Source organism: Musca domestica, unplaced genomic scaffold (genome assembly GCF_030504385.1).
Source record: "Musca domestica strain aabys unplaced genomic scaffold, Musca_domestica.polishedcontigs.V.1.1 302, whole genome shotgun sequence".
Classification (NCBI taxonomy): Eukaryota; Metazoa; Arthropoda; class Insecta; order Diptera; family Muscidae; genus Musca; species Musca domestica.
Genome location: NW_026712303.1, coordinates 391,085 through 416,466, shown reverse-complemented (window position 1 = coordinate 416,466; position 25,382 = coordinate 391,085). Strand labels below are relative to the sequence as shown.

Below are 25,382 nucleotides of genomic sequence, written 5' to 3'. Positions count from 1 at the left end.
TAACTTTCAGAAGAGTCCTAAAAGCTTTTATAAATTTGTAAATTCAAAACGTAAAGTCCGCGAATTTCCTAGTAGCATGAAACTTGGTTGCAGGGAATCAGGGGACCACCTTGAAATAGCAAATTTGTTTGCTGACTTTTTTCAAAATACTTACTCTAAGCCTTCATCCAATCATAATGACAGTTATGCTTATAATATTAGTAGATTAAATTATTTCCCCCAAATTATTCTGTCTGAGGAGGAGGTTTTAAATGGTCTCCTATCGTTAAAAAGTAGTAATTCCCCTGGTCCTGATGGAGTACCTGCTTACATTTTAAAGTCATGCGCATATGAGCTTTATTTACCTCTAACCACTATATTTAATTATTCTTTGACATCTGGTTATTTTCCTCAAGTATGGCGATCTAGTTTTGTTATTCCTTTGCATAAAGCTGATAATAGAAGTGTCGTCGAAAATTATAGGGGTATTGCAAAATTAAGTGCAATACCGAAATTGTTTGAGTTTTTAGTCTCGCGTAGACTAACACACTTTGTTTCGTCTATAATATCGCCTTACCAACATGGATTTGTAAAGGGTAGGTCAACTGTAACTAATTTATTAGAACTTATATGTTATGTACACAGGGGGTTTTCAATAAAATGCCAAACTGATATTATATATACTGATTTCAGTAAGGCTTTTGACAAAGTGGATCACTTATTATTATTACATAAACTTGACAAAATGGGTTTCGCAACATTATTTTTATCATGGATATCATCTTATTTGCAAGGGCGTACACAGAGAGTTTCTTTCAATAATGTTCTTTCTAAACAGATAACTGTGTACTCTGGTGTCCCCCAGGGTAGCCATTTAGGTCCTCTACTTTTTGTATTGTATCTAAATGACCTTCCAACGGTTATACGTTACTCTAAGATCCTTATGTTTGCTGATGATGTCAAACTTTTTTGTAATATGGACTCTCACATTAGTTCCCTTAACTTGCAACATGATATCTACTGCCTTGTTAATTGGAGCAGTGCTAATGGTATGACGCTAAATCTCAAGAAATGTAAAAAACTGTCTTTGTTTAGAACACAACCTTTTAAAAATGATTACCTCATTGGTTCTTACAAATTGGACAATGTAGACTCATTCGTTGATCTTGGTGTAATTTTAGACAATAAATTGCGTTTTAATTTGCATATTGATTCATGTGTAAATAAAGCCAAGTCATTGCTGGGTTTTATAAAAAGATGGTCAAAAGAATTTGACGATCCTTATGTGACTAAGCGTTTATTTATTAGTTTGGTTCGGCCCACTTTAGAATACGGTTGCGTATTGTGGAGTCCTTTTTACAAAACATATTCTGCTAAATTGGAATCAGTACAAACCCAATTTCTTTTATTTGCTCTCAGAGGATTAGGATGGGATATAAATGATACACTTCCACCATATGAGAATCGCCTAAAACTAATTGATCTTCCGACACTGGAAAAGAGACGTTTAATGTTAAGAGCTTTATTTATTATAAAACTTTTGCGTGGCGAAATCGATTCACAGTTTTTAACCGGTGAATTAAATTTTAATATTCCTGCTCGTAATACTCGAAATTACATACCACTTAAACTTTGCTTGGCTAAATCCAATTATGAATTTTATAATCCTATGAGGTCTTTATGTGATATCTACAACAAATTATATAATGAGATATCATTGACAGACCCTTTGCATGTCATTAAACACACTATTTTACATCTTTAGTATTAAAGCAAGTAGTTGCCAGATTCTCTACTCTTATCTGTTATATGTTGTTTTATTTCCTGTGTGTTGTCTTTATTTGTGAATTTAAACAACCGGCTGATGTATAACTGTAGCTGGTTTCCCTAACGTACTAACCCTCCATAGTTCGGACTATGGGGTGTACGCGCTCCCTACGTAATTGGGAGGTGGCCCCCTCGGTCGGCAGGGGCGGGTGAGTGTGGCGTTGGGACCGATCGAAATAAAAAAAAATAAAAAATAAAAAAAATAAAATTATGGCGTATAGTTTATGGGGTCTAAATTGTATATTTCGAGGTGTTACAAACGGAGTAACAAACTTAATATACCCTCCATACTATGGTAGAGGGTATAGAAATTAATGTGGGTGCATTGTAGTAAGGAAACGAAAAACTGTAGAAAAAAATTTCTAAATTACATGGCAATCCTTCAAAAACATGATTAATTTATCTGAAAAAAATCACATGTGAACCCTCGACTTACCTTTGCGGCCAGTAAAAACTATAAACCTAAAACAACTGCTTCTCAAATGCAACAATTTTTATTTCATTACAAGTTTGTTTAATTATCAGGTTTTTCCGTTTTACAATGACCATGAATAACCTTCATGTGATGCAGCATTCGAGAACGAAATTTAAATTGTTTCGAACAAATAAAGCATTTTCGATCGATTCTTCTGAGACCAATATTTCCAGCTTGGCAGGCCGAGTTCATTGTGATGTGTCGGACCAAAGAGGAGCGATGTTGAAATCTTGCTTTGCAACTCCGACAAATGTGAGTTTTTGCTTTACCACCACGTCGGTTCGTGTACTTCTCGTCCTTTTCTTCAGCATCATCGATTTCTTGGTGTGGATGCGTTTGTCCACCCGAAGGACATTGAGCACGACAGGGAGAGCTCATGGTTATGTGACGCACCAAAGAAGAACGATGTTTGAATGATTTCTTGCAACTACGACACACATGCACATTCGATTGATTTAGAGATCTGTGTGTAATCATGAGATCTGCAAACTTTTTTGTTTTGCCCCGCTTGTACCTTTTTGTAGAGGCTTTTTTGCGAACATTTCCTTTGAGACACTCAACATATTTGGTGTGATATTGTTGTGCCTGCTTGGTTGAAAAACTACTGTTACACTTGAAACACTGAAAGAGTTCGGGATTAAGATGGGCATGGGCATGGTCCACCAATTGGCAACGGAAACGATATCTATGTCCGCAACATTCTACAAACATTTTCGTATCTGGATGATGTTTGCTAAAGTGATGGGACAATAGGGTGAATGTTGGACACTTTTCGCCGCATATTCTGCAAGCCAGAATGGGCTTCCATTGGCTTATAATGGCATCAAGTTCATCGGAAGTCCTGTGATTTTTTCGTCCTAGCTCGGGTACGATGGGAATTGAACTTTGCATAACAAATTTTGTTTCCTCGAATTCTTCATAGATTTCTTCTTTCTCAGGCTCGTTTTCTGGGGTGTTTAAAACTGAGTTTCCTCCCTCCTCTTTGGATTTTATGGACTGAAGATCGCTACTGTCCTCATCCAATACAATAATAGAACCGTCTTTCGAACTTGCAGTTTGACTATAGTTGCCTTCCCTTTGCTGGGATAACATCAGCTTGGTTCGCCGAGTCCTGCCATTATCACATTGAACAACCCGCATGTGATTCATCATCCGATTTTCCGTTGTGAAACACTGGCCGCATTTCTCACATTGATAATGCTTCGGATCGATATGTATTTGGCAATGGGCAGCCAATCGACAACGAAAATGAAATGCACGGCCACAACATTCAACCGAAATTTTCTCCTTAGGATGAATTTGGGCCACGTGATTGGACAGTACCGAGAATGTTTTGAAAATCTCCTTGCAAATGTGGCACTCCAGTGATGGCATCCACTGACATATAATATCATCCAGCTCCTTTTCGTTTGCTCTTTTCTTTTTGGGTCTATTCCCCTCTAAGCTGTGTGCACTGGTTGTGGGAATATCACACGACTCGGTTTGACGGATCCTACTTTGTACGTTTGCAAGTAATTCGGTTTCGGACCAACTGGAAAACGAATTTTGCCAATCATAATTTGGCACTTCACGGCTTGCTTGTTGATCTTGGTCTTCCTCATCTGAACTATCTTTTAACGTACCGGCAATTGAAATTGTATCCGAACGTGCATCTAAACTGGGTCTAATTTGGGTATCTTTTAAAGCTGCCCCCGCATTGCATCCTTCAACTTCGTTCAGGGGTTCAGGGTTGTCATCGATTGATATGACAGATGCCACAAGCTGTTTATCGCTAATAGTGCATTCTTTAGCGAGATTTTGTAGATACTGCTCTTTGGCGATTATAACATTTTTTTGAAAATTATTAAACGTGAAAATGTGATGCCAACATTCTTCGCACAAGACAGCCAAAGGATCAGGTTCGTTGTCCTCAATTTCTAGAAACTATATTAAAAAAGATAACGGTTTGGGAATATTTATTAAGAATTATCTATATATATAAAAATCAATTGTTGTTTGTTGGTAACGGAATCAGTTGGAAACGGCTGGACCGATTTGCATAATTTTTTGTACAAACGTTCGACAAACCCCGAGTTAGGTTTAAAAAAAAAAAATTGACCACGCCTCCTTTTACTCCCACTAATACGATTTATCTAAAATCTTTAAATTTGCCAAAATAGTGAAGATATCGGTTTGAGAATTATTACACGAGATGCTGTTGGCTTCCCATCCAACCCTAAGTACTTATTTGGGGGCTGAAGAACGCGCCTACTTTTAAATCTATCTATCTATCTATATGTAAAAGAAAGTTGTGTTAGTTACTACTCTTATAACATAAAGACCGCCGGTCTGATTTTAACGATTTAGACAAATTCGGAATTGCCTCTTGGCAGAAAAGAATAAAATCGAAAAAAATCGCGTAAAAATGTGAAATTTGAACATTTTCATTTTGACTTTTAAAATGTACAATAGTAATGTTTTATATTGCATATTTTTTTCCATTTTGACTTACTATTTTCCAATGTACATTTGTAGAGTTTTTTTTTTTTGGAATTCTAATATGATGTGTGATAAATCTGTTATTTATAGATTTTATGTATTTATTCGTAATATCCAATAAATACATAAAATCTATAAATAACAATTTTATCCGTTGTCGCTTTATATGAAAATTCTAAAATCGGGAAAAATCTACAATTTTTCAATGGAATCGAATTTCAAAATAATTGTACATTTTACCGACAAACTTCGCAATCACTCTTAAAAGTTTGCCGCAAAAAAAATCAGCGAACCAGTTGAAGATTCTTTTTCTTTTTTCTATATTGAAGTGTACATTTTTTTATTGGTTTGAATTCTGAATGAATAATATTAAAAATGAAATGAGGGCGCAATACGATGTTAAATGCTTTCTACTCCAGGACCTACATCGTTCTTCAGCTGGAAGATGCGAATACATTTAAACAAACAAAAATGACCGAAGAAGCGTTATGGGGTTAATTTCAAAAAGTGGACCTGCTTCTTTCATATGACAATAAATTGTCAAATGAGAACACAAAATGCAAACTACATTGGGACTGCAATCAGTCAAATACCGACTATAAAGAACGCAAAATAGAAATTCTACCTAAACATTCAAGATACCTTTAATCGCTTTGCCAGGTCATGATATGGGTCATAATCCCCGATAACGGAACAACCCGATTTCAAGTATATTCTAAATTTTAACCATTTTTTTCGTACTAATTTTAGCTTATGTTGATAATTTAAGAAGAAACCATCTTTGCAAAATATTATCACGTTTTAGTATCACCATCATATGATTTATGGTATTTTCGGGGTCTTGGTCACTTTTTTCATTTTTTGACCCTTATTTGACATCTTTGTTTCTAAGGGGGAAGAAAACCTCTTCTTATAAATTTTTATTTTTCGGAAAAGTGCGCATCTTAGTCTTGAGGCTACCTGGGGTAAAAAACCCTGGGGTAGAAAATCATCTTACAGATAATTATCCTCATAGGAATTTATTTAAGTATAGTCCCCACATTAGTATACCCCCAAGTCCACTTTCCCAACCAATGTGTGGTCAGAAAAGAAAATTTGGTATTCTATTGAATTTGTAACCCCCAAGAGAATATTGGTTGGGAACATAGATTTGGGATGTACGTCTATATGAAATAAACTCCGAAATATCAATCTGGGACTCATTCAGTCGGAAATTGTGGCAGAAACATGAAAAAATACGAAATTATAAAGTAACTTTATTGGATCTCCACCAAACAATTTAAATGACAAACAATTAATGCCCATCTTACGGTAATCGGAGCAAAAGAGTTTTTTTTTTGGCTATTCTGACAACATTCTGCCTTCAAGTATGAGGTGGACAAAACTGAATACCACGCAGTACGGGATTTTAAATGTTGGAAATACAAATTTCAAATTATAGCTCATTTGAATGCTTTTTACAATATCAAAAATTGAGCTGAATTTTCACATGGGGCTATTATAGATGTTCTTTATCATATAGGTATTTAACACTCAAATTAAAGCCTATAGCTGAAAAATAAGATCAGGCCATTAAAAATATCTAAAACCGACGGTAATTATAATTTTTTTGAATACTAATTTATACTTAATCATGGAGTCATTACTCATAATCAAGTCATTACTTATAATCAAAATTGGAGTCATTATAATGGAGTCATTACTTATAATCAAAATTGTGCCGGGTACATAAGTCAGATCTTTGATTTATTATGCTTTAAAGACTAAAAGTACGGGCCGGCAACGCGGACCGGGCCAGCTAGTATTATTATAATTCTGAAATCTTACAATGTTGAAAATTTTAAAAAACTGAACTAAAGATATTTTCAAGTACAATATTTTTACTAAAATTTTTTATTAACATTACAAGCAGCTCTTGTGAAAATTTCCAGATGGGCGCGCGGCCATCTAAAACAGAATATTAACTACTCAGAATTTTAACTACCATCGCTGGATGGCGCCACATTGAATCTTTCGTCTGAAGCCCAGTATTTCGGTACCATTCTCGGCCAGCGTTTGAACTGAAAGAGAAACAGAGAGCCTTAATAGCATTCTACTCCTGCAAAAACTCCATAGGAAGGAGCTGGGGACAGAAACCGTATATCTTCAAATGGTTATATGACTCAATCGTTCGTCCGATTTTGACTTATGGTGGTTTAGTTTGGTGGCACTCTCTGGGAAGGCAGAAGCATTTTGGTGAGGATTTTCAATGAAAAAAGTTATTCGCGGTGGAATTCAAGCGTGATAGTGTGATTTATTTATATTTGACTGGAAAACTACAATCGGCTATCGTTAGAGAACACCAGCATTTAAATGTAAATGAATCTTTAGTGTCTCGTACCATTGCTCGTTGACGTTTTACTGGTAGGGTAGCCCGACGTCAAGGAAGTGGATGGAAGAAAATAGCAAAATCAGCAGAAATGGTAGGAAAAGAAAAGAAGCGACTTGATCGAAAACCGCGCCGCAGTGGCCGAAAAATGGCTCGTGAGCTGAACATATCGCAATATTCCATTCGGCAAACATTGAAAAATGAGTTCGGGGTAAAGCCATTGAAATTCCAAAAAGTGCAAGAACTTACACCGCAACAGAAAGAAAATAGACTCAAAAGAGCTAAAGAGTTGCTTCGCTTGGCCGAAGGGGGTGAACTGCCGAATTTGGCTTTCTCCGATGAGAAAACATTCGTTGTTTAGCAGTTTGTAAACAAACCCAATTATCCGCTCTTGTTTACTTGCAAAGAGGTCAGCTGAAAATGTGCACCTTGGGTTGGCCACCAGAACTCAAGCGCCGGTCATGGTGATGATGTCGTCCGTCATAACACCCGATGGTCACTCTCCGCTCGTATTAATCGACCATGGCATCAGAATAAATGCCGAATATTATCGAGAAATTATATTCGCACTCATCACACGCCACCCAAGAATGGATACAAAAAAGGTTCCCCGCTTTATTACCAGCGTACAATGGCCACCAAAATCTCTGGATACCAATCCGATTTACTAATGTGTCTGGAGTATTTTGGAAAGCAAGGTTGGCACTAAAAAATACCAAAGTGTCGATCAACCGCAGAGCATTATGGCGTTTGACTTTGTTGCAGTTTTTTATCTCACATTGTGCCCAAAACTACAGGCACTTTGTTCTGATTTCATTTTTATACCCTTGACCACATAGTGGTAAGGGTATTATATCTTTGTTGCAGTTGTTTGTAACATGGGGAAGGAAGCGAGCTAGACACATAGTTACTCTTGAGGATCTTCATCGAATCACTTTCTGAGTCGATTTATGCATGTCAGTCCGTCTGTCCATGTATTCTTGTGAAAAAAATGCAGGTCACATTTGTTATCCGATTGAGATGAAATTTTCTAAAAAAATGTTTCCCTGGCCCAAGGACGAACCCTATTGAAATTGGTGATATTCTGATCAGATATAGCTCCCATATATCTTCAACCGATTTGGGGTTAAGTCCCTCACATTCGTAATATGTATTCGACAACAATGATATATATTTCTTCAACCGATTTCGGGTTAATTGTGCACCAAATGGCCAATAGTCGTACAAAAGCCCTGAATTTTGGTACAACCGACCGAATTCAGTTTAGAAGCAAGTACATCGAATTTGGTGAAAATCGGTTCAGATATAGCTGTAGCTCCCATATATATGTTTCATCCGATTTGGTGTTTAAGTCCCTCACATTCGTAATATGCATTCGACAACAATGATATTTGGTACCAGATATCTTATAGATCAATAGATCTTTATCAAATGTTATCGAGATCGATTTCAGGTTCATTGTGCAAATAATGGCTAATACCAGCCCAAATAGTGTATAGTCGGCCCGCCCGACTTTGACTTTTCCCTACTGATTCGTTTTGGGTATTATGGAGTCACGTGAACAAAATGTGTAAATCTATTTGAAACTACCACCTCTCTTGATTTAAAATGGGCCCTCAAAAATCTAAAGCTTGAGTTTAGCCATGTAGCGCTTAATATTTTTTTTTGATATTTCTTAAACCCTACAATCATGTAAGTTAAAGATTGTAGATGATCAAAATGATCGATCATTGATCGATAACAATTGTGTATTTTGAGTTATATTAATGTCGTTAGGGTCCTCAGGTTTATAAACTTCGCGATCATGTACATTTTCTATAACATAAATATTAATATATTTTACAAATACTTACCGATGGTGGAAAAAACTTAATGGTGGTGTGATAAGGCTCTGTGAAACTACCTAGTTCATCAAAAAGACATATAGAATTGTCGCAAATATTTTTGCATAAACGGCATGCGTTGAGTAAAGACATCGTTCCAGATGAAACTAAAACATACAAAAAAAAAAAAAAAAATACATGAAAATCATTAAAGCAGGCAGGAATGTTTAAATGTCTCCGTAACAGATATTTCCTGAGTTACAGAAGAGAGAAGAATGTCAACATATTAATACGATAACCGAGTTTTTCCCAAGTAATAGATTCTTTTACAAAATTCCAGGATATATTTTTTTTGAGCAAAATTATTTGTTTTTCTGTGAAAATGGTTGATCAATATAAGAGTATTTTGAGGAAAAAAGTTGAAAAGCGGGATATTCCTGTTTTTATTTAAAAAGGCAATTTTGTCATTCTACAAGTTTTTACAGTTTTCTTACAAAAGACAACAAAACTTTTATCAAATAAGCAGAGAAAGTGATAAATAGAAATTTAGGCATTATGAAACTGTGTTTAACATTTCTTCTTTCTTTACGTACACATACGCAAACAAAATCAAATAAACCACACTGTTTCTGCCAATAACATGCTCGCTACTGCAGGGAGCTTGCCTAAAGTGTACTTTGTGATTATACCCTACTAGCTGAACCCGGTGCGCTTCGCTACCCCTTTTGATTTTATATGCATTCAACATTTTATTTACGAATATATGTTGGATAAAGAAAAACTAATTTAAAAATTAAAAAAAATATTGCACTAATTTAATGCGTTAATAAACAAAATCATTACAAAAGCAGTAACATGGCATGCATACACGAAGGGTTTGTCCTTTGGATTTATTTATTTCATAGCAAATACCAAGCGTGCAGGAAACTGCAATTTTTTTAAGTAGAGTGGCATTTCTATTGCTATTAGTGAATTCGAGATAGCAACATACTTCGCCGTAATAAGCGTATTTCAAATAAATTGTTGTGTTGTTTTTTAGTGTTAGCCTAAGGCGTTGTGGGTCAATGGTTCTTATTAAAAAAATATCCCAATCTGATCCGATTTAAATATAATTTTAAAAAAATTACTTTTACACCAAACTCCGCCACACCTTTCATATTTCATTGAAATTGGTGCGTCAAATATGTGAAATCGGCCGAGAATATATATATGGGAGCTATATCCAAATCTTAACTAATTTCCAATTAATTTATCACATTTATTATTATAACAAAATTCCGCCACACATTCTGAATTTCATTGGAATCGGTCATATATATCGTGTTTGGTGCATAATATGTATGAAATCGGCCGAAATATATATGTTAGCTATATCTAAACCTCAACTGATTTCAATATAATTTGGCAATTTTTGCCGGTGCCAGATTTTGTCTCTCTCGCTTTGGGTGCATCAAATATGTGAAATCGGCTGAGTATATATATGGAGCTATAATCACATCTGAGCGTATTTGAATATAATTTGTCAAATGTGCATCAAATATGTGAAATCGGCGGATAATATATATGGGAGCTATATCCAAATCTGAACCGATTTTAATATAATTTGACTAATTTATTTTTTAATCAAAATCCCGTTACATATTCCAAATTTCTTTGGAATCGAACATACATATCGTGAATAGTGCATAAAATACATGAAATCGGTCGAAAATATATATGAGAGCTATATCCAAATCTGAACCGATTTTAATATAATTTGACAAATGTATATTTGTTTTAATTTCCGCTACAAATTTCAAATTTCATTGAAATTAGAGATACATAGCGTGTTTGGTGCATCAAATACATGAAATCGGTCGAAAATATATATGAGAGCTATATCCAAATCTGAACCGATTTCAATATAATTTGAAAAATTCATTTTTGCTCCCGATTCCGTTACTTATTTTAAATTTCATTAAATTTGGACATACATATCTTGTTTGGTCCACCAAATACATGAAATCGGCCGAAAATGTATATGGGAGCTATATCCAAATCTGAACCGATTTCAATATAATTTGGGAAATAATTTTTTTTAGATAAAATCTATCACACGTTTCAAATTTCATTGAAATTGGGGATACATAGCGTGTTTGGTGCATCAAATGCTTGAAATCGGCCGAAAATATATATGGGAGCTATATCCAAATCTGAACCGATTTCAATATAATTTGACAAATTTATTTTCGGATCAAATCCCGTCACATATTCCAAATTTCATTGGAATCGAACATTCATATTGTGTTTGAGGCATCAAATGAACGAAATCGGTCGAAAATATATATGGGAGCTATATCCAAATCTGAACCGATTACAATATAATTTAGCAAACTTATTTTTGTTCCAAATTCCGTTACACATTCCAAATTTGGAGACTGTATCTTTAACCGATAAATAGATATGTGCATATAAAATCCAAATTTTTGGGAGGTACCTCCGATTCTGATGCTATATCTCCAGTTCCAAGTGGAAATTCAAAAATGTATATAGCCTATGTTACTTTCAGGCGATGTTGCAGTATATATGGAAATTTTCAGAAAAATCTATTCAGCAGTTTTCGAGTCCATAAATTACAAACAAACAAACAAACAAACAAACGTACAAACATTTTCCTCTTTTATAGATATAGATACCACAAGGTGATCAGGTTATTATGTCTTTGTGCATTTGATTGTAACAGGCAGAAGGAAACGAGATAGACCCATAGTTCCTTTTGATGATCTGCATAGAATCACTTTCTGAGTTGATTTATGCATGTCAGTCCGTCTGTCTGTCCATGTATTCTTTGAACAAAATGAAGGTCGCATTTATTATCCGATTGAGATGAAAATTTCCAAACAACATTTGCTTGGCCCAAGGACGAACCCTATTGAAATTGGAGATAATCGGTAAAAATTTAGATATAGCTCCCATATATAACTTCGTCCGATTTGCTTTCTATTGTGCACCAAACGTGTAATATCAGCCCGAATAGTATGGAATTTTGCACATACAACCAAATTAGGCCTGAAAATAAATATGCCAAATTTGATCGAAATCGGTTCAGATATAGCTATAGCTCCCATATATATTGTTCATCCGATTTTTTTTGTCCTCCACAGCCGTAATATGCACTCTGTAACAACAATATTTGGGAAAATATATCAAATACAGCTCAGAAATACCTTTGTTAAATTTTATCGAGATCGGTTCAGATTTGGATATAGCTCCCATATATAACTTCGTCCGATTTACCTTTTATTTTCCACCGAACGTCTAATATTTGTCCAAATGGGATAAATCTTTACTTACGACCGAATTGAATCTAGAAGCTAGTATGCCAAATTTGGTGAAGATATAGCTATAGCTCCCATATATATTGTTCATCCGATTTGTTATATTTGTTGCCCACAGCCGTAATATGCACTCCGTAACAACAATATTTGGGGAAATATATCAAATGCAGCTCAGAAATACCTTTGTTAAATTTTATCGAGATCGGTTCAGATTTGGATATAGCTCCCATATATATCTTTATCTGATTTCAAATTAATTTTGCACCAAATGGACAATACAAGTCCGAATTTAAAATATACAAAATCTTCGGCATATTTAGTCCTTTGAATTTTAAATTATAATTATAATCAATCAACTCAACTAAAGCTCAACTAAATTAGCAAAGTGGTGTGAGGTATCATAAAATCGGCCCCGCCCGACTTTAGGACTTTCTTTACTGGTTTTGAAATAATTTACTGTCGTCAGGAGCTGGAACTGTTAGATGGGAACATCTTTTTCGACTGTTTCTGACAAAGGAGCTTCGGGCTCGCTGCCCAACCGAAATTTAGAGTAGTAACGTGTAGGCAGTCTTAGACCTGTCGTAGCCCGACCAACTAACCTTCGAGCACCGGACACCCGACGACCATTTATCAGAGTTCTCGATTGCCTTCAAACCGTCTGCAACCCGAAACACAGCATCGTCGTGGTCGCCGACGTTTTACAAAATTCTTGGTTATCCTCGGATCATCCATAACCCGAACTTCATGATCCCCCACGTCCTTTAACAGAGTTCCCGATTATCTACAAATCGTTAAGAAACTGAATCTCAACACCGTCGAAGCCATCGAATCTCCGTTCATCAATTCCACCTGAACAGATTATTATATGAATTCTCGAGCATCTGTGAAGTCAATTCGTCAACCTGTTACATCACATGTAAACTCGCTCGAAATGACTAAGTGCTCACAAGCGTTTTGTGTTCCAGTATTATATTATATTATGTCTTTGTGTATTTGTTTGTAAAATGGATAAGGAAACCCATAGTTAATTTTTGAGGATCTACATAGAATCACTTTCTGAGTCAATTTATGCATGTCAGTCCGTCTGTCCATGGATACTTGTGAACAAAATACAGGTCACATTTATTATCCGATTGAGATGAAATTTTGTAAACAATATTTGTTTGACCCAAGGACAAACCCTATTGATATTGGTGATAATCGGATCAGATTTAAATATAGCTCCCATATATTGACAACCGATTTCGGGTTAATTGTACACGAAATGGCAAATAAAAGTCCACAACCCACCGAATTTATGTAAATCAAATTTGGAGAAAATCGGTTCAAATAGCTATAGCTCCCATATATATTTCATCAGATTTGTGGTTTTAAGTCCCTCACAAGCGTAATATGCACTCCAGAAGAATGATATTTGATGACGGACATCATATGCTAGATAAGTGTAGATTTGTTCGAATTGTCACCTTTGGCACGAATTATGGCCTTCAAACGCCCAATGAAACCGTCACACGCTGCCGTATGTTGCTCTGGGGTATTTAGGCTCATTCCCGGCGAAGCGCTTGCTTGAGGTATTTTTTATTGCCAACCTTGCTTTCCAAAATACTTCAGACACAATAGTCCAACGTATTGGTATCCGGAGATTTTGGTGGCCATTCTGCGCTGGAAATGCAGCGAGGAACCTCATTTGTAACCATTCTTGGGTGGCGCGTGCTGAGTGCGATGGTGCTGAGTCCTGTTGGAATGTCCAAAGTCAGTGTTTTCAACTCACACTGTATATATATATATATATATATATGGGAACTATAAATTTAATTTACTTGCTTCTAGACTGAATTCGGTCGGATGTTCCAAAATTTAGGTCATTTTGACTGAAATTGGCTATTTAGTGCACCGTTAACCCGAAATCAATGGGAGCTATATCTTAACCTGATCCGATCATGGTCAAGAAGTTACTAACAAATGTACAAAGATATAATACCCTTACCACTATGTGGTGTAGGGTATAACAAGTAATAAAGCAGTAAGTTCGTCCGGGCCGAACTTTGAATACCCTCCAACATTTGGAATTAGAAAATTCTCAAAAAAAAAAAAAAAAAAAAATAAAAAATAAATAAAATAAAATCCATTGAAAATTCTGTTAAAATCTTTAAAATATCTAATATCGGAAGGTGCCGATATATGGGGGCTATATCGTTAAGAACTCCTTGTGTACAATTTCATACAATAGAATAGAATATATATAGAATAGAATAGAATAGAATAGAATATATATATATATATAGATAGAATAGAATATACATATATAAAGAGAATTCTTTAGAGACGGACGGACAGTGCTAAGTCGTCTTAGAATTTTACGCTGATCAAGAATATGTATACTTTGTTGGGTCTAAGATTATTATTTCGACGAGTTACAAACGGAATGACGAACTTAATATACCCTCCATACTATTTATAGTGGAGGGTATTAAAAAGTATCCTTGTACATTCAAGATTTTCATTTTTTTTCCCAAATTTTATTTTTTTTTTATAAAATTAAATAATTTACACCATGTGAACTTGGTATGATATACCTATTAGTTGTTTATGTTTTGAGATATTTCTGCGGGCGAACCAATTTTAATGTTAAATAGATTCACCACAAACTGTTAACAAAACAAAATTATCATTGCTGAGGTTATGTACACGTACATACACGAACAACGTTTCACATTCTCTCTCGACTCGGTTCGCAAATAACCATACTCAACAAATGGTTTAAAAGAGAATCAAATAACCAAACATTTCGATTCAGTAAACAAATCAATAGGTCCGAACATTTTGTATGTAGGTACCTATTAAATATTAAGTTGTAGAAAAATATGGAATATTTTATTTCTTAAAACAAACTAAATTCTCTCTTACATTAGTTGGGTAAAACTGATTCAGAATAATTCAACTTTCCATTTATCAAAAGAATTAAAATTTCACAAATTCACACGACGAATTCACCGAAAGAACTAAGCTGTTAACAAAAGTGGGTAGACACACATCGTGTCTGTTGGTTTGATCCAGCACAACAGAGCGTTTTAACAGATAGTCTGTACAATTCGCTGCACAGATATACCACAAACAAATTTATAACAGACCGTAGATTTCCGAATATGTTAAAACAAAACTCGTCGTTTTCATGGATACATGAAGGTATGTTTGTAGGCACGTCTCACATGAGAGGATTGTGTTTATATTTCATACAAGTCCATTGTTGTCAACTTTTGCTACAATAACGGCAAAAGTTCATATATCCTGTCCCACTAACATTTTACAAGAAAATGTTTATTTTCCAATCAAATTGTAAATGTTGACCCCTATTGGAGTTGGTGAAAATCGGTTCAAATTAAGATAAAGCTCCCATATACACTGGCCGCCATAACTAAATCAACTGAAATTACAAATTAAGAAAATTAAAATTTTAAAACTTAAGGAAATTAGAAACTTTTTTTAATAAAAACAATTATTTCGTTTGTCATAAATCAGTTTTGAGAAGTTTTGTAAAAAACTTAAAACCGAACCGATCTCTATAAAATTTAGCAAAGGTATTTCTGAGCTGTATTTGATATATTTCCCCAAATATTGTTGTTACAGAGTGCATATTACGGCTGCGGAGGACTAAAATAACAAATCGGATGAACAATATATATTGGAGCTATAGCTATATCTGAACCGATTTCGATCAAATTTGGCATACTTATTTTCAGGTCTAATTTGGTTGTATGTGCAAAATTCCATACTATTCGGGCTGATATTACACGTTTGGTGCACTATAAAACGTAAATCGGACGAAGATATATATGGGAGCTATATCTAAATTTTTACCACCCCCAATTCAATAGCCAAACAAATGATTTGTGCAAAAGTTCATCTGGATCGGGTAATAAATGAGAACAGTACTTTGGTCACAAAACTACATGGACAGGCAGACGGGCGGACATGCATAAATAGACTCAGAATGTAATTCTATGCAGATCATCAAAAGGAACTATGGGTCTATCTCATTTCCTTTTGCCTGTTACAAACAATGTAGGGTATAATTAACCCGATTTTGGCTTGGACAAAACAAAAGCAACTCTGTTGTACATTCATATGATCGCTGAAATTTCAGTTGTTTTTACTGTTATATTTATCGATTTTAGCTTCCTTCAACAATTTCGCTTGTCATAAATAATTTTTGAGAAGTTTTTTTACAACAGCACGTGTTTGTTTTCGTTTTTAAGTACTGCCCAAAAAATTTAAAAATGGCAAGCCGCAGTGTTGCAAGGGTACAGTGAAGCATGAGGGAGGGTCAAAAATGGTTTGGCGCTGTTTCTCTTTCTATGAAAAAAGGAAGTTATGGATCAGATTGTTTACAAAGATGTGTTGGACATCATGTTGTTCCCTTTCGCTGAGGAAAATATTCGGTTCATTTGGGTGTTTCACCACGACAATGATCCAAAACAAACATCAAAACTTGTCAATGGTTGGTTGCGGGAGTCAAAAATCGGTGTTGTGTCATGGCCTGCAAAATCACCTGACCTAAACCCCATAGCAAACCTTTGGAGTATCGTAGACAGGAGGATCAAGATTCGCAAGATTCGGAAACAAATAAACACAACATTTACCAAAGAATTCAGGGTGTTTGGTAAAGCATACCCAAGGATCAAACTGACCGTGTTATAGATTCAATGCCTCGTAGGTGTGCAGCTGCTATCAAAAATAATGGATGCTATCGATTACTAGCCAAAATTTAATTATTTTAAAATAAAAAATAAAAAAGATGCTTTAGTTTTGACCAAGCAAAAATTGGGTCATTTTAGTTTTCAATATATATTTTTCCGTCAAAATTATTTTTGTATTTTTATTTTTAGTTTATAAAAGTGAATAAAGCAAATCATTTAAAACTGAAAAAAATAATTACGACCTGCAGAGATAATTTTCCATCTTAGGGTGTAGTATCCATTTTGAACTTCAAATACCAAATTTGAAACAATTCCCGTGAATAATGTCGCTAAAATCATCAAAATATCGAATATAGGGAGGTACCGTTATATGGGGGCTATATGAAAACGTGGACCTACATGGCCCATTTACGAACTACTGGAAACATAAACATGTGTGCAAAATTTTAGCCACCTATCTCAATTCATTCGAAAGATAGCGTGATTACAACAGACAGACAGACAGACGGACATCGCTAAATCGACTTAGAATTTTACGCTGATCAAGAATATATATACTTTGTTGGGTCTGATACGAGTATTTCGAGGAGTTACAAACGGAATGACAAAGTTAATATACCCTCCATAGTATGGTGGAGGGTATAACAAGTAAAAAAGCAGTAAGTTCGGCCGGGACGAACTTTGAATACCCTCCACCATTTGGAATGAATTAGGAAATTTTGCAAAAAATAAAATCTATTGAAAATTCTGTTAAAATCCTAAAAACACCGAATACCGTAAGGTACCATTATATGGGGGATATCCGATATTGTGGACCTATATAGCAAATTCTCTTTCAGGGGGAAAAGTACTTGCAAGGAACTTATTGTGTGGAATTTCAGACAATTCCCTTGAAAAATGTGGTTAAAATCATGGAAATACGGAATATCGGGTGGTACCATTATATACGATATCGTGGGCCTTTATTGATAATTCTCTGCCAAGGGATAAAGTACTCACAAAGAACTCCTTGTGTGGATTTTCAGACAATTCCGTTGAAAATTGTTGCTGAAATCATGAAAGTACCGAAAATCGGGGGGTACCGTTATATGGGGGCTATACGATATCGTGGACCTATATAGACAATTCTCTTTCAGGCGGTAAAGTAGTCACAAGGAACTCTTTGTGTGGAATTTCAGACAATTCCGTTAAAAAACGTGGCTAAAATCATTAAAATACCGAATATCGGGGGGTACCGTTATATGGGGGCTATACCATATCGTGGACTGATATAGTCCATCTTCGAACTTGACCTGCCTGCATGCAAAAGAGAGATCTGTGCAAAATTTTAGCTTCCTATCTCAATTCCTTTTGACTGTAGCGTGATTACAACAGACGGACGGACAGGGCTACATCGTCTTAGAATTTTACGCTGATCAAGAATATATATACTTTGTTGGGTCTAAAATGATTATTTCGATGAGTTACAAACGGAATGACGAACTTAATATACCCTCCATACCTTTTTTGGTGGAGGGTATACAAAACAACAAAACTTGTCCTCAAAATGTAAACAAAAATCTATATAGTTAAGGTTATGCACACTTTTAATGTACATGCGGACATACATACATACGTTCAACGTTTTCTCTCTCTCAGCACTGTTCGCAAACAACCACTATTGTTCATCTCAACAAATGGTTCAAAAGAGAATCGAATAGCCAGACATTTCGGTATTCAGTAAACAAAAGCATTGAACAAAACATGTTGTAGGTACACACATCAAACATATGGATTTAATTCAATTTATTTAAATGTAATGTTATTTACAAAAACGAAATAACAAAGTTTCACTTACATGGCAGTAAAACTGACTAGGAATAATCCAACTTTTGATTACATAAAAGTATGAAAATTTACAAATGCACACTGCGAATGCAACGAAAGAACTAAGCTGTAAACAAAACTGGGTAGTGTCTACCCAGCATGTCGGAGGATTTGAAAGAACGCTACAGAGTCATATAACAGCAAGTCTGTACATTGCACGGCACAGACATTCGTACTTCTGTTGGATGAACAGAATAACAGACTGTAGGAGGAACGGTGTGTTTCGTGATACATGTTAAAAACACAATTCCAGCATTCGTGTGGATGCATGTATGTATGTGCCTAAGCGTATACAAAATAGGTGAGCAAAATCGAGCTTAAGAGAAAAAAATATTCGATTTTATATTATTTTAGGACTTGTTGAAACTTGTTCTTAATATAATTGTTGTCTAAATGGTAATCAAGCTATAATTTTTAGCAAACTATACGAAATTGGTCTCAACTTTAAAGTTGGTAAATGGTTTTATTTGATATCGAAACAGCTCTCTTGAGAGGATCTTGCTAAATTATATGCGGCAATCTCCTGCAAACATATGATATACGGGGTAAGGTGAAAAAACTGCAACCAACTTCAGATTGCTGTCATTTATAAGCCACTCGTCCGACAGCTGTTAAAATTATTCCAGTGACAGCTCATTAAATGTTTACAAGCGTACAAAAGCATCTTGGTGTGAATTTTCCAGAGAAAAAAGTTATTCGTGATGGAATTCAAGCGTGATAGTGTGATTTCTTTATATTTGGCAGGAAAACCACAGGTGGCTATCGTTAGAGCACTCCAGCAATTAAATGTGAATAAACCTTTGGTGTCTCGTACCATCGCACGTTACCGTGGCCCGGCGTCAAGGGAGTGGACGGAAGAAAACAGCAAGATCAGCAGAAAATAATAAGAACAGTAGTTCGAAATGTAAAGAAGCCACTTGATCGAAACCCGCGTCGCAGTAGCCGAAAATGGCTAGTGAGCTTAACCTATTGCAATATTCCATTCCGCAAATGTTGAAAAATGAGCTCCTAAAAGTGTAAGAACTTACACCGCAACAGAAAGAAAATAGACTCAAGAAAAAAATAAAGCGTTACTTCGCGTGGCCGAAAGTGATGAACTGCGGAATTTGGTTTTCTCCGATGAGAAACCATTCGGGGATTCTCCCCCACTAAAGTTGTGATTTGGTCCATCTGAATGATGAGAAGCTTTAATTCTAATTACAAGCGGGTCAAAAAGTACACTCAAAACTGCTATGAGGAGTGGGTACACAAGCAGCTCGAATTCCTCACATGACGTATTTTGTGACAAATCATAAAAGGATGCCAGAGCCGCACTAGAATCCTTCCGTCGTTTTCCCTATAATTTGACATTAATATACCTTGCCATGATTCCAAGCTGCTATTGAACGCACATCTTTAAACGTAATACAAAATCTCGTATCGGTGGAACTTAGCATACCAGGCTGCACGTCGCGACGTGAGTCAAGATCATGCTAGCCTGATGGTCTGCATACTACACTACATATGTGTACAGGACCCTACAGATATGGGACCAAAGGACTTTCTATAAAAATTACAGAAGCCCCAATTAACGCCCCTCCCCAACAATCACACTTTCGAAAATGTAGTATTTACTTTTGTCGATAAATAGAGCGTGACTCCAATAATTAATTCCCTTGTCAATATGTATCTTTGCAAACTCTAGTCGAAGTTTTCTAGCTTTCCTACTTGCTTCTAAAGCCATTTTAATGTAGCAGAATTCTTACAGATCTCGGAGGGACGATCTTTTTCGAATATTTTTCCACATGTTCCGCCAATATCGCAGCACATATATTTTTATCCTGACGTACTTTCTTGAGAATACTGCTATTATTTCGTTTGGACAAATTTTCAGGTCTACCAGATCGCGCTCTATTTTCAGTTGTACCGCTTTTATTATAATTCCTTACAACAGTTTGCACAGTTGAAAAGCTTATGTTACAAGTTTCGGCGATTTCTCCGTATGATTTATTTTCTTTTCGTATTTTTTTTATTATATTTTTAACTGAAATATAAGTTTATTTTCGATTTTTCATTTTCAGAGAATGTTCCCCTTTTTCAACGTTTCCTTTTTATACCCTCCACCATACATGGTATGGAGGGTATATTAAGTTCGTCATTCCGTTTGTAAATCATCGAAGTAATCATTTTAGACCTAACAAAGTATATATATATTCTTGATCAGCGTAAAATTCTAAGACGATTTAGCCCTGTCCGTCCGTACGTTCTTTATGAGCACTTTATTCCTTGACAGATAATTCTCTATAAAGGTTAACGATATCGTTATATTCATATTCCATATTCAAAGTTCGGCCCGGCCGAACTTATTGCTTTTTACTTGTTTATAAATAAACTTGGTTTTTAATGCTTTAAATACACTCATAAAATTTGGTTAAATTATGGTTGCCTATTGGTCAAAATCGTAAAGTGTATGTTGACTTCACTGTATGTACTGTCTAAACTTGGTATGATATATTCGTTGTTTACGTTTGTTAGATATGTCGGTGAACAAAACAATTTGACTGTAAAATAAAATAACACAAATTCACCACAAAATGTTAACAAAATAAAAATTACTGCTAATGTTATGCAAACATACGAACAACGTATTTATATTCTCTCTTAATTCCGTTCGCAAGCAACCGTACTCAACAAATTGTTCAAAAGAGAATCAAATAAGCAGATATTTCGATTCGGTAAACAAATCATAAAGCCAGAATATTTTGTATGTATGCACATTTCAAATATTTAACTCTATTTAAATACTTAATGCTTATTTCCAAAAACAAAATTAGACTTACCGGTGGATAAAACTGATAAATTCAACTTTTAATTTATTAAAAGAACTAAAATCCACACATTCCCCGAAAAAACTAAGCTGTGAACAGACACCCAGCATATCTGCTGATTTGATCCGGCACAACAGAGTCTTTTAACAGCTAGCCTGTACAATCAACTGCACAGACATATTACAGTTGAAAGAACAACAAATAAACAACAGACTGTGCGTCGTCCGCATGGATACATGAACGTATGTTTGTTTGTAGGCATGTAAAATCAGCTCTCGTGAGAGGATTGTTTTTTTTTCTACAAATTCACTGTTGCCAACTTTTTTCACAATACATGGTAGAATTACGAAGGTAACCTTGTGTATTTATATGTTAATGTTTGTTTTTTATTGACAACATCTTATTAAATTTCTGGAAGAGAGCATTTATAATAACAACATTGTCGTTATAGAAAATTAATTGCCAATCGAAGAAAATCAAGGACCAAAGAACTTATTTTAAATAACTTTGAATTTAAAGAATATCATTAATGGCGCATTTATACTATTGCAGATTCGCACTGCGTTTATTAGATCCAGGGTAAATCATGTAGGTTTAGATAAAGTTGTACCCAGTCAGAATTTTTTTGAAATGTTTAATCACATTCTAGTATTTTCTGATCGTGTTGCGTGATTAAAAAGCTGGAAAATGAGATCATTTTCTGATCGTAAAATTTTTGTCGGGAGAAAAACAAGACCTCCCACTACTCTTCTAAATAAATCACATACGACTTTTCCTCAAAATTAGTTAAAAGCCTTCTTAGCCATTTTCTGATAGTTTATCAATTCTTTTATACCCTCCACCATACTATGGAGGGTATATTAACTTTGTCATTCCGTTTGTAACTCCTCGAAATACTCATGTCAGACCCAACAAAGTATATATATTCTTGATAAAATTCTAAGTCGATTTAGCGATATCCGTCTGTCTGTCTGTCTGTCCGTCTGCCCGTCTGTCCGTCTGTCTGCCTGTTGTAATCACGCTATCTTTCGAATGAATTGAGATAGATGGCTAAAATTTTGCACACATGTCTATTTTTCCAGTAGGCAGGTTAAGTTCGTAAATGGGCCATGTAGGTCCACGTTTTCATATAGCCCCCATATAACGGCACCTCCCTATATTCGGTATTTTGATGATTTTAACGACATTATTCACGGGAATTGTTTCAAATTTGGTATTTGAAGTTCGTAATGAATACTACAGTCTAAGATAGAAAATTGTCTGTGCAAGTCCATTTCTTCGTATAGCCCCCTCCTGATATTCGGTATTTTGGTGATTTTAACGACATTATTCACGGGAATTGTTTCAAATTTGGTACTTGAAGCTCAAAATGGGTACTACACCCTAAGACAGACAATTGTCTGTGCAGGTCAACGTCTTCGTATAGCCCCCCTATAACGGTACCTCCCTATATTCGGTATTTTGATGATTTTAGCGACATTATTCACCGGAATTGTTTGAAAATTGTAATTTGAAGTTCGTAATGAATACAACAGTCTGTGACAGAAAATTTTCTGTGCGGGTCCAGGACTTCGTATAGGCCCCATATATCAGTACCTCCCTATATTCGGTATTTTCATGATTTTAGCGACATTATTCACCGGAATTGTTTGAAAATTGGTATTTGAAGTTCGTAATGAATACTACAGTCTAAGATAGAAAATTGTCTGTGCAAGTCCATTTCTTCGTATAGCCCCCTCCTGATATTCGGTATTTTGGTGATTTTAACGACATTATTCACGGGAATTGTTTCAAATTTGGTACTTGAAGCTCAAAATGGGTACTCCACCTTAAGACAGAAAATTGTCTGTGCAGGTCAACGTCTTCGTATAGCCCCCCTATAACGGTACCTCCCTATATTCGGTATTTTGATGATTTTAGCGACATTATTCACCGGAATTGTTTGAAAATTGTAATTTGAAGTACGTAATGAATACTACAGTCTGTGACATAAAATTGTCTGTGCGGGTCCAGGTCTTCGTATAGGCCCTATATATCAGTACCTCCCCATATTCGGTATTTTGACGATTTTAGGTACAATACCCACCGAAATTGTTTGAAATGTGGTATTTGAAGTTCGTAATGGATGCTACAGCCTGTGACAGAAAGCTCTCTATGCTGATCCAGGTCTTTGCACAGCTCCAATTTAACGGCACTTCCTTATATACGATATTTTGATGATTTTAGCTACATTATTCACCGTTTATTTCAAGTTTCGAATTTGAATATGGTAATGGCTTACCACAAATAAGGCCTATGTAGGTCCACGTTGTATTGACCCCAATATAACGGCTATATTCGATATTTTTAAGATGTTAACAGAGTTTTTTAAGGACTTTATTTTTTGAAAATTTCCAAATTCGTTTCTAATGGTGGAGGGTATTCAAAGTTCGGCCCGGCCGAACTTACTGCTTTTTAACTTGTTTCGATTCGCATTGTTATCATTTATTGAACTAAGAAATGAAAAATTCTAAAAAAACATGGCAAAATTAACTTTTAGTAATTTATACCCAAATAGATCACATTGGAGTCTTTCTCAAAATTAGTACAGTGTTCTTCGACCATTTTCTGATAGTTTACATTTGGAGTCGATCTAGCGATGTCCATCCGTCCATCTGCCTGTCTGGTGCGCACGATAACTCTCGAAGGGAGTATCCGATTTGGACCAAACTTGGTATACCGTCGTATTTTTGTCAAACTTAGATCGAGTTCGGAGATGGGCAATATCGGTCCACTCCTTCTGGAAGCTCCTCCACAAAAGGTCGAAATTTTCAAAAACTTTATTTTTTGCACAGGAGAGAAAAGATTTTGCTCCAACTTTGCAAATCTTAATATTTGCGTAAGTACTAGGCCAAGTGTGAATGTGTGGACAATATCGGTCCACTCCATCAAGTAACTCCCCCACAAATGGTCAAAATTTTTAATAACTACAACTCTTATAAAATGTGATATAAGAGTCCGATTGTCTTAAAATTTCACATATGCCAACATTTATGTTAACCCAAGGTCTGATGTTAAGATGGAATATATCGGTCCAGTTCTTCTGGTACCTCCAAAACAAATGGTCGAAATTTAAAAAAAAATATATTTATTTTCTGCACAGAAAGAGAAACGATAATCCGATTTTGCTCAAACTTTGCAAATCTTAATATTTGCGTAAGTACTAGGTCAAGTGTGAAAATGGACAATATCCGTCCACTCCTTCTGCTACCTCCTCCACAAAGGATCAACTTTTTTAATAATTACAACTCTCACAAAATGTGATGTAAGAGACCGATTGTCTTCAAATTTCACACATCCCAATATTTATATTATCCCAAGGTCTGGTGTTAAGATGGAATATATAGGTCCACTCCTTCTGGTACCTCCCACACAAATGATCGAGATTTTAAAAAAATATATATATTTTCTGCACAGAAAGAGAATCGATAATCCGATTTTGTTCCAACTTTGCAAATCCTTATCCTGATATTTACGTCAGTTCTAGGTCAGGTACAAAAATGGATAATATCGGTCCACTCCATCAAGTACCTCCCCCACAAAAGGTCGAAATTTTGAATATCCATCAAGTTCATAAAACGCTAAATTAACATCCGATTAAATTCAGACTTGACACATCTCAATATTATCATAAACGCAAGATCTTTTATAAAAATGGTAAAGATCGGACCATTCGTTCTGGTACCTTCCACACGAAGGATCTAAG

At 35.3% G+C, this 25,382-nt stretch overlaps 1 protein-coding gene across 1 annotated transcript; it reads right to left on the bottom strand.

The window, feature by feature from the left end:
- Positions 1-2,320: 2,320 nt before the first annotated feature.
- On the bottom strand, positions 2,321-21,785 carry LOC131803537 (zinc finger protein 850-like). The gene is made up of 3 exons (XM_059124884.1): positions 21,650-21,785; positions 8,981-9,117; positions 2,321-4,204 (listed from the first exon to the last, which is right to left on the bottom strand). The coding sequence occupies exons 2-3, from the start codon at positions 9,101-9,103 to the stop codon at positions 2,321-2,323; spliced, it is 2,007 nt and encodes a 668-aa protein (XP_058980867.1). The 5' UTR covers positions 9,104-9,117; positions 21,650-21,785.
- Positions 21,786-25,382: the final 3,597 nt, after the last annotated feature.

Coding starts and splice junctions, on each gene's coding strand:
- LOC131803537 (XM_059124884.1), bottom strand. CDS start 9,103: ATGTCTTTACTCAACGCATGCCGTTTATGCAAAAATATTTGCGACAAT. Junction 4,205..8,980: donor TTAAGTTTTTTCCACCATCG/GTAAGTATTTGT, acceptor TTTTTAATATAG/TTTCTAGAAATTGAGGACAA.